This window comes from Onychostruthus taczanowskii, unplaced genomic scaffold, assembly GCF_017590055.1.
Source record: "Onychostruthus taczanowskii isolate IOZ18803 unplaced genomic scaffold, ASM1759005v1 scaffold8, whole genome shotgun sequence".
Classification (NCBI taxonomy): domain Eukaryota; kingdom Metazoa; phylum Chordata; class Aves; order Passeriformes; family Passeridae; genus Onychostruthus; species Onychostruthus taczanowskii.
This window is the reverse complement of record NW_024505892.1, coordinates 11,650,505-11,667,229: the sequence shown is the minus strand read 5'-3', so window position 1 is coordinate 11,667,229 and position 16,725 is coordinate 11,650,505. Positions and strand designations below refer to the sequence as shown.

The window sequence follows — 16,725 nt, the reverse complement described above, 5'->3', positions numbered from 1 at the left end:
CACCAGCCATTGTGACACCTGAGTAGTTGAGTTCATCAGAGTAAAAGTTAGTCAGAATGACATTAACATTTTAATTTATAGCTCATTGAAATGAAGAGAGAAGATCATGTTTCTCAGGCTTACTGAGACTCTAGTTCTCTGCATCATTTTTGTCATTTTTTGACCTTTCCTTTAGTTGTCACAGGCAGATACATAATTTTAACATGACTGAAAGCAGGAACCCATAAGAACTGTGGTTCTCATTCTAGCAGACTCATTCTGCAATGTGGCAACTTTGGATTTTAAGAGGACAGCATAAAAAAATCCTGCAACTTCCTCTGGGTATAGCTTTGTCATGTTAAAGAACCAAATTGTTAGTGAAATTAATTTTCTAGAAGTTAATAAAGATTTTCATTTGAAGAAAGGCATAATTGCCATCCTACACTCAGCAAGCACTTTTAATGCATTTTGCCTGCTGTACATTCACTATTTCGTCACAAGGTACCTCTAAGTACCTTTGTGTACAATTGAATTTAAGCCACAACAGTACAACAGGAAGTAAAAAACTATCAGGTGAGATAATTGAGGTCACTGCCGTTCTTTAATTGAATGACACTCCTCTGACATGAGTGGATTGTTTTATAATCTAAACTGAAACTACAAGCAAGGTATTGCTTCCTATTTTGGTGATAATATGCTATAATAGATAACATGACACACTTGCATATTTTTCTAGCTGTAGGGTGTGAAGTCAATAATTGTTAGATGCCTTGTGCTTTTGAATTTAGGACCATCTTCTGTGCACATGCATTGGTGTTTCTGAAGCTCCTGTAATGTATGCTTAAGTAAAACGCAGTTAATTATAGCTTCTGCCCAACTTTACTTAGACAGTGTATTGAGAAATTATTAAAGAAACTGGTGTGAATCAAGAAGGTTATCTAAAAAGAGTTCATTAACATTTTTTTCCCTGCAGATTGAAGAGCTTACAAGCAACCTCCCACAGCTGCAGCCCTTGTCTAGCAGTGCTTCTTCTGTGGAAAGTGTTGTCAGTTCAGAAACTGCAAGTCCCCCAAGCAAACGGAAGGTGGTAACCAAGGTCCAAGGAAGTGCCAGGAAGGCTTTGTTAAAATGGTTACAGTACACAGCAGCAAAGTAAGTAAACCAGAGATGAACTGATTTTATATTTTAAGTGAAAGCTTTTTGCTCACATTCTAAGCTCTCTCAGTCAGGGATCATCCTTTTGCTCTTTATTTATATAGTACCTTCCTCTGTATATAATTATAGAGCTCCTAAACACATTCTTTTTGGTAACTGAGGCTGCTAAATGTTACCACCATACAGAAAATTAAGTAATAAGTAATTATTTATATTAATTTTGCATGCAATAATATTTTATAATTTCATACTAATGAATGGGATTGTCTCTGACAGAATGGGGAGCTGGAAGGGGAATTAGATGTCTGAATGACAGTGCATTAGTCCTGCTGCCAAAACACTTGATGTGACACTGCCAGTACCACACTGAATAAGCATTCCTCAGTGAAAGCTTGTAGGAAAATTAAATTCTGGCTCTTGCTGTTGAAAGGAAAGTGATGAAAAGTTATGTATATCCCTCTGCAGCTTTTTGATACAATGGAAATATTATTACACAAATAGCCCTGAATCTTCATTTTTCTTAATCCGAGTTCTTTTGGAGTTATTTCTTGCTATGTCTAGTTAACTTAAGAATTTTTTCCTTTATTCTGTATGATCCCATGCCCACTGTTTCAGCTTTCAAAAAGGCATTAGCCCCCTCATAAATTATATCAAATTTGTAGTAGTTTGATAGCTTCCGCAATAAGAAAATCAGAGATGTAAAATAACATGGATTTATTTGCTCAAATTAAAGAATCACTGCTATTTGAAGACATCAGTTGTGCAAATTATAGAGGGGAAATGGCCAGTTATTGGATGGTGTCTCAGAGAAAATAAATGTAATTGCAAAGACTCAGACTTATGCAGAGGTAGAATACAGTAATTTATAGTGCAGTGCTGTCTAATTTGAATTTCTTCCTTTGCACTGTTGGTAAGACACCGGCAATGGAAAGTGATCGCCTTCTATTTCCAGACATGCAAACGAAGAAAATGAAAATAGGTTCATAAATTGAGCTGTCAGTTTTATTGGAAAGAGCTGATAAAATATGCCAAAAGAAGCTGAGTGATGTCTAGTGGTACACTTCACCTTGGCCTGCTTCACACTGTTTGCAAGGGCTGCTTCCTTAAAGTCAGTGAAAGTGTGTCAGTGATCACAGTGAGATTTGAATGAAGCTTTACTCAGTTACTGTTGCTTGAACCTCCCAATGGCAAGACTACCTTAGTGTCTTTGCGTCCTGAAAGGATGCTTGCTTGCTCAGACCAAGTTAAAAACCGTCTTGTTGTCTGTGGATCACCATACCTTTCAGAACTACTGGTAAAAGAAACAGTGATTCAGAAGTGTGATTCAGTTCTGATTATTTTTTTATTGTATATTGCTATTTCTGGATCATTTGTGTTTATTTTAAGTAAAGTGTTTTATTAAGTATTCTAAATATATGAAGTTATGTCTCATGCATGCTTTTGATAGGAACATAGAGAAATTTGAGTGTTGTAGTGTCCCCTATACAGCAGTGATGCCGCTGTTCATGCTATCATTTTAAAAAATAACAGATTAGTGCAGGATTGTTTGAATTTTATTTGTATGATGCTGATGTAGCAATTTGAACTGCAGCAGTTTTAATGGAGTGAGATTTATAGGGAGGGAGATAATAGTGATTGGAAGTGTGGACATCCACAGACTCTGTGTGTGTCATATAACAACTTTGAGAATTTTGGGCACTCCAGTGCTTGTTGCTTTGTGGCTTGTTGGCATTAGCAAGCCCACTGGAGACAAATACATTGTGTATATGATAAAAAACACTTGGAGCTTCATAGGCAGAAATGAATGTATGCAGTGGGTAGATGGAGCTGCAGTTGACTTAACTGGGCACTACAGGAACAAGTGGTTTAGGTTTAATGATGGGTAACCCCTGGGGGAGCATTCATGTCTCTCCCTGTTTCATGTAGTCCTGATGTTGTTAGTAACTTCTTTCCTCTTCATATTTTTTAGGCAAGTTGGAATTGAAATCAAAGATTTTGGACAAAGTTGGAGGAGTGGTGTTGCATTTCATTCTGTTATTCATGCTATCCGCCCAGATTTAGTGGACATGGAGAAAGTGAGGGGAAGGTCAAATAGAGAAAACCTGGAAGAAGCCTTCTCAATTGCAGAAGCAGAACTAGGAATCCCAAGGCTCCTTGACCCAGAAGGTACCTAATACTTAGTTGAAAAAGCATTTTTCAACTTGAAAAAGTTTTAACTACTTGGCATGTCTTAAGCCAGATGTGCTAATTCATAGTGGTTAGATATTTAACCAGCATTTTATGCCATTCAGCTAAAAATTTCTTTTTCCATGCTTTTATTTGTCTAGATGTGGATGTTGAAAAGCCAGATGAAAAGTCTGTCATGACCTATGTAGCCCAGTTTTTGAAGTACTATCCTGATCCCCATCATACAGTGACTGATGTGCCAGAGAATGATGTAAGTTTCTCTTGCATAACTATAAAAAGCAGATTATAATGGAGAGCTTTATAAATACATTTTATAGCTTTCTTTTGGTTTATTATATTTCCTTTTGATGAACAGTTCAAGTGACAAGCACACTAAGAAAAGTGGGAAAGATTAGCCAAGAATAAAGGAACAAATCTTGCAGATGTTCAGTAGGTGGAGAAAATAATATGGTGATCTTGCAGATAGTTTCCTCTTTTCAGGAGTAGCAGGAGCAAAAAATAGCACTAACAGTTATTGTAAATAATAGCAAACCAATGGATCCTAAAGTTCCTTAACAGGTTTTTAAGCATAACACCAATGATATTGTAATAATTTGTTACCTGAAGGAATGTGTCATTTATATTTCTATTACACTGGGTTCTGGATAGGAACAAGAATGGTCCAAGATATTGCTTAGGTACAGGCTTTGGGCTTTTGTGCTTGAGAGGCATTTACAATTTTGGCAGAGCTTCCTTTCTATTTCACGCTGAAATTTAACTCTTTGCTGTAAGGAATTGTTTTCAATCGTGTTTTTTCATTGGAATTGGTTTTGTGTAGGCTCTAGTGCATTGGCTTTGCACTGGAATGCTGTGCTCAGCAACGCCAAGTTACCATGACTCACTTCCTAGTGCTGATTTGCTTTCTTCGTGGCAAACACGGGAAGCACTGCTGAGACAATCTGCTCAGGCCCAGCAAGAGAGAAAGAAGAAGCAATTTTTTATCTTTGTTTCTCTGCATTCCCTACAGAGGTAGAAAAGAGCTTTGAAAGGAGTCTGTGTGTGAGGCTAAGGTAGCCGTAGCTTTGCTGTTTGATTCCAGTGCCTGAGCACTGGAACTTATTATTTTCCTTCCTGCAACATTACTCTGGGTACATACTTGTCTCAGCCTTAGTGGGATGAGACCCAAGTGTCTCAGCATCCCACTAAGCAATGGGGCTGATGAAGGGACTGAGTGAGCACTGAAGCCTTGTTCAGGCTGAGGTAGTCCTGCCATCCTCATAGCATGGCACACAGGGCAGCTTCTGCTGCCAACAGCCTTGGCCAGGCCTTCTGCTGTGCTAGGATTGGGTTTTGAGGAACAACCTCACCACCTTCCCCTGAGCTTTATGCAGAGATGATGCAGGAGAATGCAGGATTGAGCCATTCCATGCTCTGCCTGTTTCTGGCTGTACCCACAGCACACGAGTTATGGAAGGGAAAATAATGAGCTGCATCCATAATTCTACATAAATTACTAGGAAGCAGAATAACACAATTCAATTTGACATGCTAACGTGCTGATCTCAGAACCACTTCCTCTTTTAGATATTCCAATAGCAATCCACATAAATTTTGGTGGAAGTGCTGACCCCTTGCATGTCATGCTGCAGAAAAACCAGTAACTTCCAGACTTTGAGAAGAGAGTAAGAGTTTGACATTGCACTAAATTTCTAATACCATCATTTTTGTTTCTTGGAGGAAGAATTATGTATTCCTTTTTACTGGAGGGACCATGTCCATCTTTAAATTATTTGGTTAGTTTTGTTACTTAGAACAGGATCCACCTTTAAAATCCACCTGTAAAATCTTACAACATTCCACCTGTAGTCAGCAAAAGATAAACACTTTCCCAGATTATATCTTTTTTAAGACAGGGTCTTAAAGAAACAATCTTCTGGAAGCCTGTGTTGCAGAGCATTTCAACAGAGATAAAACAGAGTCAGATTAATCCATCCCTTAGGTAATGATCTATAAAACATTGTTGGCAGTTGATTAAAAAGCTTTTTGTTTTTGTGACCAGTATAACCCCCTATTTTTAGCCTCTCTGTCTTCCTGCTGAAGTATAGCCTACAGAAATATTTATCATACAATCCAGGTACCTTGAAGAGATAACTTTGCAAGACTCTTGTCCCCTGAACTCTTGGACTAATCCTAACGTCTTGTTTAAGAATATATTTTTCCTGACGTGTTAAGTGCCTGCCTTATAATAAGTTGGACGTTAGATGCTAGATCCAACTGGTTTTATCTACCTTGCCTGAAGAACTGAAAAAGGACTATCCTAGTTGCAGATGCCTACATGTAGTTAGAAGGACCCTACTTCAGACTGGACCGTGTCTGGGTGGATTTTGGCAGGGAGAAGGAGGGCAAGAGGAGATTTCTAACCTTCTTCCCCCACCCTCCAGCCAATTCACCTGTCATTGTGTTTCCTCAAGATGTGTTGTCCACACAAACTCCTGTTCATCTTCCCTGCTGATTCAGTGCTCAGTTTATAAAGAATTTGTATTGAAAGAAGTGGAGTAATGATTGAAACTTATCCCTTATTTGTGGTCAGAGGGAACAGCTATTTGTGTGTGCATTTTCAGAATTAAAAGGGATCTAATCTCTCACGCATGAACCAGCTATAAACATGTATGAACTTGTGTAGTCAACACATCTCAAAGAAACACAGTGACTCTAAGGTAAGTAATTATTTTTCCAGATAAAATAAATCATGTAGTGACTAGCAATCTGGAAATCAGATCTAATATGAAAACTACTTCACTAGATATGATATGGACACATGAGTTTGCTAATAGTTCTAAGTACATCTTGTATTCCTACATGTGTGGCTCTTACTGTTCTCTCTGGACTTTCTGCCTGCTTTGCTTTATTTTATTTTGCTTCTTTTCTTTTTTTTTTTCCTTGCTTCTTGTTTTCCCATTTGTTTCATATTGCTAGGAACTTCAAGCAATCCCAACTTTTGTCATTTCTTTTATGAAATTTAAGGTAAGGGCGTATGCTCAGAATAATTGCTTGAATTGGACCCTTCATAGTTGTTATCTTTTTTCATCCTGCACTTATTTGACTTAAGATTTGGGGGGGGGGGGGTGGGGGGGGGGTTAATGTACATTAGTTTGCTAACCTTAAGTTTATCTTTCCTGAAAAGCAATACATTAACATGATGAATCTAGGTCTGCTCTCTTATATGAGCTGACCCCAACAGCCTAACACTTAATTTTGCAAATAACAGAAATATTATAGAAAAGCAAGTCAACATTCCTATAATAAATGTCAGACTATGCTTAAGTATAGATATAAACATGAAATAAATAGATTATAGTTCAATGTTTCTACACATCTAATCTCATTTTAGATGGATATTTTTGTATGTCTTTAGATTTATAAAGTAGGTAGTAGAGTGTATGATTGCGTAAATGATGTGTGTGGCTTGTGGTTTGGAAGGACAATATTCATCTGTAGTTGTGTGATGTGCTGCTCCTTTTTCATCTAAATTATGATATTTTTAAAAATATACTTTTTTAACCATTCTAGACTTTTAGATGCTTCTAATTTTCTGGTATTGACTGAGAGAAGTTCAGAAGCCAAACACAGAATATATGAAGTGAGCATTCAGAGGTGAAACTGAAGACTGCAGAAGAGAATACATTGTGAAATAAATAGCAGGTGTCACTGCAGTCAGTCAGTAGTGTTTATAGTTTGATCTGATCCAATTAATTGCCTAGATTCCACATTCTTGGGGGTTTTTTGGTTGGGATTTTTTTTTCTAAATAAATTTATAAAATAGAATATTTTAAAATTACTAGGATCAGGGGTTCATCTTAATCTCATATTATGTATATCTAACTAGTGATGTATTGAAGCAAAGATTTATACTGATAGCAGAATTGCTCCTATATTCTCAATCCATTCAAGGAAATTTGGGCACCTTTAATGGGACTTTATAAATCCTTAGCCTTACACAGCCCCAGTACATTACTTCTTAAGCCAGAGGAGATTTGAAGTGGTAAAAGCTCTGCCAATTTCCTTATCATGGTATAAATTTAGCTGTACTTAAAGCTCACCCCCTCAAAGTATTTCTGATGTGAAGTCTTTCTCTTCTTGTGCTCTGATGAGCAAGTAATTCAGAAGATAATCCTGTCATCTCTGACATTTTTATGCCAGCAGAGTTCCCCAGTGTAAGAGGAATTTCCTGAGCAGCAGCTGCAAAAATAGCTTTCTGAGCTTTTCCAGGGATTTAGTCTACTTCTGCAGCCAGTCATTAATAGTTCATCCCTGAAGGTGATGCTTGGCTCAGTGTTCACCCCGTGTCTGTGATACTGCTGTCAGGGAGTGTTTCAGTAACCTATATATATCCAGTAACCTATATATATATATATATATATATATATATATATATGCCAGAGTTTTCAAAATGAACAGCATAATCAGTTGAATATATGCATAAACATTTTTGAAGGGACCTCATTTTCTCAGTAGATATGAAATGCAATGATTCCATGTCCCCGAAAAACAGACTTAAGCTTTTTTTTCATTTAATAGGTAGTATTTGAAAATTCTATTGTGTCTGTGCCTGAAAGTTTGATCAGTACACCTTGTTTATAATTACATGTTAGGAAACTAAATAAAATACTTCTTCTCCAGTCCATAATTAAGATTCTCATTATATTTTAAGCTCTTCAAATCCTGCAGTATTCTGTATTATGTAATTTTCAATTTAACTCTGGCATATCAGTTAATAAAATACTGATTCTGGGCTGAAATTTTCTTTGCAAATTTAAAGTGTACTCCATTTTCATATCAGAACTCATAAACTCTTCTCTCTAAATACCTTCTTTGATGTTCTTTGTCAGCTGAGTGCTCCAGTTCTGTTCATCTCTACAAATATGTGAACACTCATGGAATTGTGTAAGGATAAATTAATATTTAGAAATGCTGCTTGGAAGTAGCATACTGAATGAACCACAGGATTTTAGATAAATTCAAATAAATGGATCAGAGATTAATAGTCCTCATGCTGGAGAAAGCACAAATAGTTATATTTATTCTAGATAACTTTTGTTTGGTGATCTGTATGCTGCTTCAAAGGGGCAGACTTTAGAAAATAGTTTACATATCAGTGAGACTGTAACTTGGATTTTTTTTTTTATTAAGAGTAAGAATACTAGACACTAATGAAAGTCTTTTTTTAAGAATGATAGCTCATTAAATCTGGTGGGTGTTGATGACAAGTGCCTTGGTGTCTAAGAAAGTGAATCTCTTCTGTTGATTACCCAAACTGAGACTTTAAAGTGCCTTAGTATTAACCAAGGACCACAGAATTTAATTTGCAGGTGGTAAGTGATGTGCTGAACTGGAAACCTGTGAAAACATATGAATAAATAAATAAAAGATTCATCGTGCATTGTTACACAGTGTAATTTATAGCGTCCAGTTAGGTGGTTGCTGAAGCATCTACATCTTTTGCAATTAAAATGATCAAAATTTGCCTAAATAAATGTTTTTTTCTGTAATACAGAAAGCTAAATGCTGCCTGTTAACTTAGTATGAGAGAAACCATATGTGGTCTGAGAGAGGTGAGGCTGTTCCTGTGTTATCTTCAGATATCATAGAGATATCCTTAATCCCAGAGATACTCTATTTCAAAAACATTTGGTCAAAATGGGTTTTAAATTTAAATTTTTAAACTGATGAGGTAATCTTGCAAAATACCTGCTTTGCTCAGTTTACTATATGAATAGTTGCAAGTATATAGATGCTCTGTCAAAGTCTTACCTTAAGTAATATGAGGAATATAAAACAGTGTTTTATGAAACTGAATTTTATAGTGTGAATTAGAATATACAGAGCATTGGGACACACTTCATGACTTCAGTAACATCTTACTGAAATTTTCAGTTGGTAAGATTGCTGTAGTATTTTCAATCCACTAAGATGTATAGTTTAACATTGCTTTTATGGAGCTGGCAGCTAAATACTAATAGAGATCTCAATAGTCTCACTAAAGTTATAGCATCTTAGGAATAGAGCAAATTTAATACCAAAGTTCTTTCTTTGTGGCTGGATGAATTAAGATGCTCTCTTTTTTATACTCTACTTAGCTGGATTTGATGATCTTAGAGGTCATTTCTAACCTAAATGATTCTATGATTTTCCTCATAGGGGGGTAGTCATGAATTTGCTGGTTTTCTTAAAGAATCTTGATGTTATATTCGCACACACAGACAAGAAGAATAGAAATTTATTCTCCTTCTCTACATTTAAATTATTTGAAATTTTGGAAGTGCTGGGAGTTTTGGCTTCTTGGGACACCAAGGAAAGCCCAGTATTACAGGTATCTAGAGCAGGGAAGTGTTATATCTGTGCTTTGCTGTTTCTCAGGTATTAGCTGCTGTGTGTGAGAAGACAGGAGCACAAGATGCAGAGAACTTTGTTCCAGCCCAGCTGCTCTAACAGCATGTTAACCTCACTGCAGCTACCTGGCTATCAGGATAACTGCGATAATTGCAGATCTGTTGTGCAAATTATGTCCAACCAACTACCACTGTTCTGAGTAGAGGCTCAGTAAAATAATTAGTGGAAATACATCAAAGATTTCTTTCTTATCTGAGGAACCTGTCCTTTTCTTGGCTGAAATAAAGCAAAAGCTTTATCTTTTAAAAATTATTAAGGGGAAATTATATTTTACATATTTTAGGCAGCTTTCAAGGAAAGGAACCATGAATTGGCTTCTTTCCCCTGTCAGGTTCATTTCTTACAAGACAGGACTTTGTTTGTTAGACGCAGGCAGTGACTACTCTTTTTTTTTATCCCATGGTCCAGTTTTTCTTCTCTCATGTAATGCTTGAAGTGTGACTCATTTTAGGTGATTAGCTTATATGATGAGATGCAAGATGCGTTTGTTCTGTAATAGACAAATTTGTTGTTTTTCTGTTTCTGACAAATTTTACAGTAATAAGGCTTCTTTGGTTTCATGAAGTAGCTTCTGATTAACAGCCAACACATCTGGTTCATTGTTTGGAAATCTGAGAGGGACACTTGTATCCTGCTTTACCAGCCTTCTTACACAGTGCACAGAATGCTTTCTATTTCCTGATAACTTTTGCTTATAACATGCTCACAGACCTGCGACTTCCTGTTAGTGTTTTTCTGTCCACTGCCAGGTTACTGAATTCTGCAGAAAACTTTGCAGCCTTACAAAACTGCAGTGCCATGACAGACTGAAGTGGTAAACTGTAAAACAAATATGCTTTTCTTCAAAGCCATAAAATGACATAGAAGGAAAAGAAATTTAAGATACTTGGGGTTTCTTTCTTTCTTTTCATTTTCCATGTTAAAATATTCTAAATATTTTGCTAACTTCTGGATTTGGAGCTTTATGTCAAGGATTACTCTGAAGTCAATCAGACAGTAACTTTTATTTTCAGCAATAGCAGACCAGATAATAAAATGGTGGTAAAAGACTAAAAAATCCTCTCCTGTCTCAGCTCAATTAACTTTTCAACTGAAAATTAACTTTGCTAATCTGTTGAAGACTAAAATTAGTTGTTAAGATATCTTTAAAGCACTTTGTGTTAATTTAGCATCAGATGAAAACTGCTGATAATATCTCTGACACTGCAATGTCTCCATTTGTCATGATTTCACTCATGTAAGACTCATGTCTAGTTGGTGACTTCTCTCATACTGAGAAAATGCTTTTCAACTGAGAAAATGCTTTTCAGTTGGACTGTAAGAAGGTAAATTATAAGAGAATTGGGCACATTTGCTTTCACTACAACTAATAACCTTGACTTGCTATAGAGATGTTAATTTCTGGACTACATCTGTCAGCTCTACTAAAAGGCTGCAATGGGTTTTTTAATGTGTGGTTGTACTACATCGTAGAAGGAAGACAGACTGGTGCTAAGAGACCTAAAGGTGTGGGCAGAACAATTTGAAAGAGACATAGCCCGAGCACAGGTGGCAGAAACAAGCTTACAAGAGAAGTATCAGGTAAGCAGCAGAGAAATGACGTATAATTACAAATCTTTGTCATCATTATGTGTAACAGCTGCTGCAGTATTTTGTGCGGTCTGTGTATATGAGAGTCACTACAGTGTTGTTTAAAGGAATAGGAACACAAAGTGTCCTGTCTGTTACTGGTGGAGGAGTTACGATGCCAGCTCCAGCTTTGCTACGTAGGACAGTGCACAGATGGTTGGCCTAACACCGAGCTTGTCCCAGCAGTGTGAAGAAGGACTGTCCTAGTTAGAAGAGAGCATGTGTCTGTGCCATCCCTCCAGATCCTGCATGATTTAGCTCAGATAGGAGGTATGAGTGAAGGCTGGATGAGGTGACAGGTGGAGAGGACAGGACTTAGAGTTTTATTTTCATTCACTCTCTCAAGGGTTAATGTCTAAATCAGAAATACAAAACTTGGCCTAAATTTTCTCCTGAAACTTGACTGTCTAAATGTTAAATGTCACTGTCTCACTGTCCCAAGTAGCATTAAATCCAGTTACAATTTTATCTGATCAATTATTATCTAATTTCATATATGGTTCGTGCATCTGATAGCTGAAGAGAAATACAAAATTCCTATCTATATATAAATAAAAAATATACATGTAAATATAGAAGTTAAGTGCTATTCCTCTTTGGGAAAGATTAGGACTGATATCAGTACAAAATTTCCATAGGGTATGGTACTCCATAAAAGTTAAAGAATTTAACTCTTTCACTCTCTGGTGTGATTGATTTGGTTTTCTCTATGTGCAGTCGTATAAGCATTTCAGAGTACAATATGAGGTAAAAAGAAAACAGTTTGAACTTGCAACCCAGTCAGTAAGGAAAGATGGTAAATTATCACTTGATCAAGCTGTGGTGAAGCAAGCATGGGAGAGAGTTACTTCCAGGGTAAGTTGAAAATCATTGTGCTATATATTTTTTATTAAATGAAGAGTGAAATTTAAAATAATTTAAACACCTGTTTGCTATTGATTTTATTAGGGATTAGGAACCTAAAAGTGGACCAAATTTCTGGCACTGCTGAATTATTTTGCGTTTGTTTTGAGAATATTTACTGCACTATCATCTTCAATATTGCTCAAAGATGTAATATGAACTTTAATAAAAAGACTATACTTTGAGATTTCCCTTTACTTGAAAGAGTGGTAACAGTGCTCAGCCAAGTTCAAGACGTTGATAGAAAGAAAAGCATACACAATGCAACTTCCAAACCCAATGCTCCGATGTAAATTGCTAGTTATTTGAGAAATTCTAATATAACATTTACTAAAAAAAAATAAATTTGTGTAGTACTGAATACCAATAAATGAGGTTTTAATTCTTTTTTTGACCTATTTTCAATTGTAATAAATTAGTGTTAATATTCATGATTGGAATTTTGAACAACTGAATGAAAAATCCTAACCAAATTATACTGTTTTACCCAAATTAAAAGTTATTAAAACATTATTACTAGTGTGTATCCATACTGCTTATATATATTTTTTAATGTCATGTATTTAACAGAAGATCTATTTAAAATTATTCTGGAGTTTTCGCATAATTTTCATTATATTTTCACTCCTATATCTGGCACTGCCAATAAGACACAGTGTTTTATTGCTATATTCTCCCCTCCACAGTGTTTTGAGACTCATGTGAACTTTACCTATAAAAAGTATGTTCAAAATAGAGATATAAAGATTTTATGCAGGAGTATGAATTAAATAACATTGGCAGAAGAAGGTCTTGTATCCCTTTTCTGTGCCTATTAACTGATGAAATTCCAGGTATTTTGATTCTCATTTGTTCCAGTTTATTCATGATCACTCTGTAACTCAATTACCATTCAGAAAGGGGAAATACATAAATCAACAAATTCTTACAGAGGTTTTGTTGCCTGTGAGAATGCTGTAATTTCCAAACTCATGTAGAATAATATACCTAGACTTATGTCTATTGTTATACTCTGTTAGATGGGGGCTTGATTTTACAATGTAAAGTATGATTTTTATAAATGTACTTATTTGTGTTATTTAGCAAGGGAGGAATTTCAGTCCTTTTCCTTTTACTTCCTAGATGCTTGATTGGCACATACACCTTGATAAATCCCTTCCTGCACCTTTGGGTACCATAGGTGCTTGGCTCTACAGGGCAGAGGCTGCTCTGAGGGAAGAAGTAACTGTTCAGCAAGCTCATGAGGAAACAGCAAACACAATACACAGGAAGCTTGAACAACACAAGGTAGATGGACGTGCATTCATTCTGTGTGTAACCCTCCATTGTTTTCACAGCTCTAAATGATCCATACTCTGCAAAAGTAATTATTTCTACTTTCTGTGGGTTGTGTTGTCCTGGTGGTGGCTAAAGGTTGGTGTCTTGTCTTGTTTATTTGAACTGTGGCATCTGTGTATCTTGCAACCAATATTCAGATATTCAGAATTGCTTTCAAATGTTATTGCTTCTTCTACCTGAAGTAGGTCAGGTATTACTATTTTAATTTTTCTGTGATAAAATTTCATAGGCAGCTCATAATATCGGGTGCATTGTTCAGCCAGTATGACCTAATTGGGTGAAACAGGAAAAAGGGAATAAATGCACTAACTGTGCTGATAGTCAGTGCAGGTGACATTCATGGGGGGGAGAAAATGAGAATGAAGTGAATTTTGGTAGTGTTGTGGTGACAGCTAGCATGATAGCCATCTGTGATGGCAGATAGCATGCTGTGGTAAACAGGAAATTTTCCAGATGAATGTAAATAATTGTACCATCGTTCTTTGCTGAGTCCAAGTTCTCATTTAAAACCAAAACGGTGCGTTTTTTTCTGTGGATTTGCATAACATGTGTGAGAAAAATGTGTTGGTGAAAAAATATGCTGAAAAAATATAACTGAACCAGTAAATGAAAGGGAAAAGATGGTGTAGAGAAAGGCAGTACTTGAGGCTGTATTGCTTTATATTGCTTTTTTTTCTTCTCTATCACTACTATATTAAAACTTTTTTTGTAAATTTGTTATTTTTGTGTTTAGGATATGGATAGGGTTTTTCCATCAAAAAGCAATGTTATATCATGAAAAGCTGAGAAGTTTCATGGTCACCTGATTCCTTTTCGTTAAAATAATTGTGGCTGTTCTAACTTGAGTAGTAATTAATTAAATTAAAAAAAAAAACAAACCAATGTTAAAGTCTGTAAGGAAAATAGGGTTTTTTCAGGGTCTTGTCTCTTGTAATGCTAAATTTCATTAACTTTTGTTTTAAAAAAAAATTAACAAGTCAAACACTCTTTTGTTTTTAGAATGTGAACATTGTAGACCTCCTTTTGATACATTCATAAGAAGTACAAAAGAGTGTGCCCTAAACTGTTTTTATTTGCATCAGAAATACTGTGGTGAGGGATTTCCATGCCAACAAATAAACTTTGATTTAGGTTAATCTGTGCCAGGAGAGTTTTCCTATTGGAGTGGGATGGAAAAAGCTTCAAGAGAAGCATATATAATTATATCTGTTCCTGGAGTTTGTTTTGTTGCTCAGATTTGAATTGATGAATCTGAATGTGCTGCTGGGTAGTACCAGAAATGCATTCATGTATTTTTTTCAGTCCTTGTTTCCTTGCTGCCTTCTAGTTTGTTTGTTTGTTTGGATTTGTTCAGATGACATCATTGCGTCCTTTTCATCTTTGTCTCATCTGACAATGGGTTATTTTAGTGAACTTTATAGCTTATGGCCTAATTGAAGTTAGTACAAAATGTACAAGCTTATTTGGACAAACCTCATGCAATTAGGCAAGCACCTATGCTTATTTTAGTTGCTATTGCTACCAAGATCCAGGAATTAAGGGCAATGTCTGTGCTTGTTGAGGGTCATTTCCTGGAGCAGGATTTCATTTTATGAGGATGCTGTATATAAGTTTTCATGAGCTTCCTGTTGATGTTGGATGGAACTACTGTGATTTGTTTTGACTCACCAGTTAGGAGTGCATGTTAGGGGCATTTCTTTGCATCATTTGCATCCCTTGTATGGCAAGGTCTCAAATGTAGGTGAGATATTTGTTACAAATCTTTCCTTTGTGTGAGACTATGTCAGTCACAGGAGTTTTCACCATGGTAAAATCAGCACATCACCTGCATCTGAGAAAGCCTAGCTCATTTCTCTTCACAGCAAGGTGTTGGCTGAAGCAGAAAACAATGAAAACTGAGGTGTGTTGATGGTGATAGTGGGGCCATTTGGTGAGCAGAGCCAGAGAATTTCCACCGATTCCTCCTGTGCAAACACTGAGATTTAGCTGGGGAGAAGCCCTTCCTTGGCACATAGGAATAAATGCATATGTAGGATCTGTACAGAAGCCTGCATTTTGCTCCCTGAGGTGAGAGAGGGGGAACCTCTGTATGATCTTCATTGCCAGCAGGCTTCTGAGCACCTTGTGCTAGCAGCTGTCTGTCTGCAGTGAAAAACCCCCACCATTCTGTGCCCTCTCAGCCGCTCTCTGGGGACTTGACGTGTTACTGCTAACAGCATCTCTTCAAAGACTGCTGCCAGTCATTCATTTCAATATGTAATCTCCAGGAAGCCGTTGGAAGCGGTGTTGCTTAGTTACAGTTGGAGTGTGCTCTGCTGTAAGGGTTTCACTGGTACAGTTCAGATCGCAGGAATACAGGTCGGGTACCACATTCCGCAGCCGCTCGTGCAGTACTGAGACAGCCACCCTGAAGTCTTTTGATGGTGAGAGAGTGAAAAGTTTACTAAATATGGAATATGTACTTAGAGAAGGAGCTATAGATCTTCTTCCTATATATAGTAGAGCAGATTAGTTGCTTAAAATTTCAGTCTATACTTAGCAAAGGTTATTATCTGTTACAAAGATTTAAAGAGTAAATTTAGGAGGATTATGCTTTTGGGATGTTAGCATATTGGCAGACTGAATTTCAGAGATTATTTAATACAGTTAAGGGTTCTTGTTTTGTTAAACCTTTTGCAGTATATCCTGTTTTAAAGTCTTTCATAATTGTTCATAATATCTGTAACAGAGCTTCACATAAGGGGGTTCCCTGTGTAAAGGTTCAAGTTGATGTAAATGCTTATGTGGTATGCATTACCTTGCATGGAAATGTGAGAGCACGATCAAATAGTTAACTACATTGAGTCATCAGAGCCGGCTTAAAATTGTGCTTATTAGTTAGATAGCCTACTGTGAGCCTTTTCTCTCCCTCTCCTCCCTCCCCCCACTCTCTCAATATCTCTCTCTTTCTTAAAATCCAATCAGGATCTGCTGAAAAACATAGATGGTCACAAAAAGGCTTTCCATGAGATCCACAGGACCAGGTCCGTTAATGGCGTGCCTGTTCCACATGACCAATTAGAGGATATGGCAGACAGGTAAGGCTTTCAATCTGAAATGAAAAGC

The 16,725-nt window shown here is 36.5% G+C and overlaps 1 protein-coding gene across 3 annotated transcripts in view; it reads left to right on the top strand.

The window, feature by feature from the left end:
• Positions 1 to 16,725, top strand: part of SYNE1 (spectrin repeat containing nuclear envelope protein 1) — a 289,742-nt gene that overhangs the window by 65,310 nt on the left and 207,707 nt on the right. For all 3 annotated transcript variants that reach the window (XM_041424009.1, XM_041424008.1, XM_041424007.1), the window contains exons 7-13: positions 953 to 1,131; positions 3,104 to 3,300; positions 3,462 to 3,571; positions 11,224 to 11,331; positions 12,097 to 12,234; positions 13,405 to 13,569; positions 16,585 to 16,697. In XM_041424009.1, the coding sequence (XP_041279943.1) occupies positions 953 to 1,131; positions 3,104 to 3,300; positions 3,462 to 3,571; positions 11,224 to 11,331; positions 12,097 to 12,234; positions 13,405 to 13,569; positions 16,585 to 16,697 (1,010 nt within the window). The remainder of the gene's footprint in view (positions 1 to 952; positions 1,132 to 3,103; positions 3,301 to 3,461; positions 3,572 to 11,223; positions 11,332 to 12,096; positions 12,235 to 13,404; positions 13,570 to 16,584; positions 16,698 to 16,725) is intronic.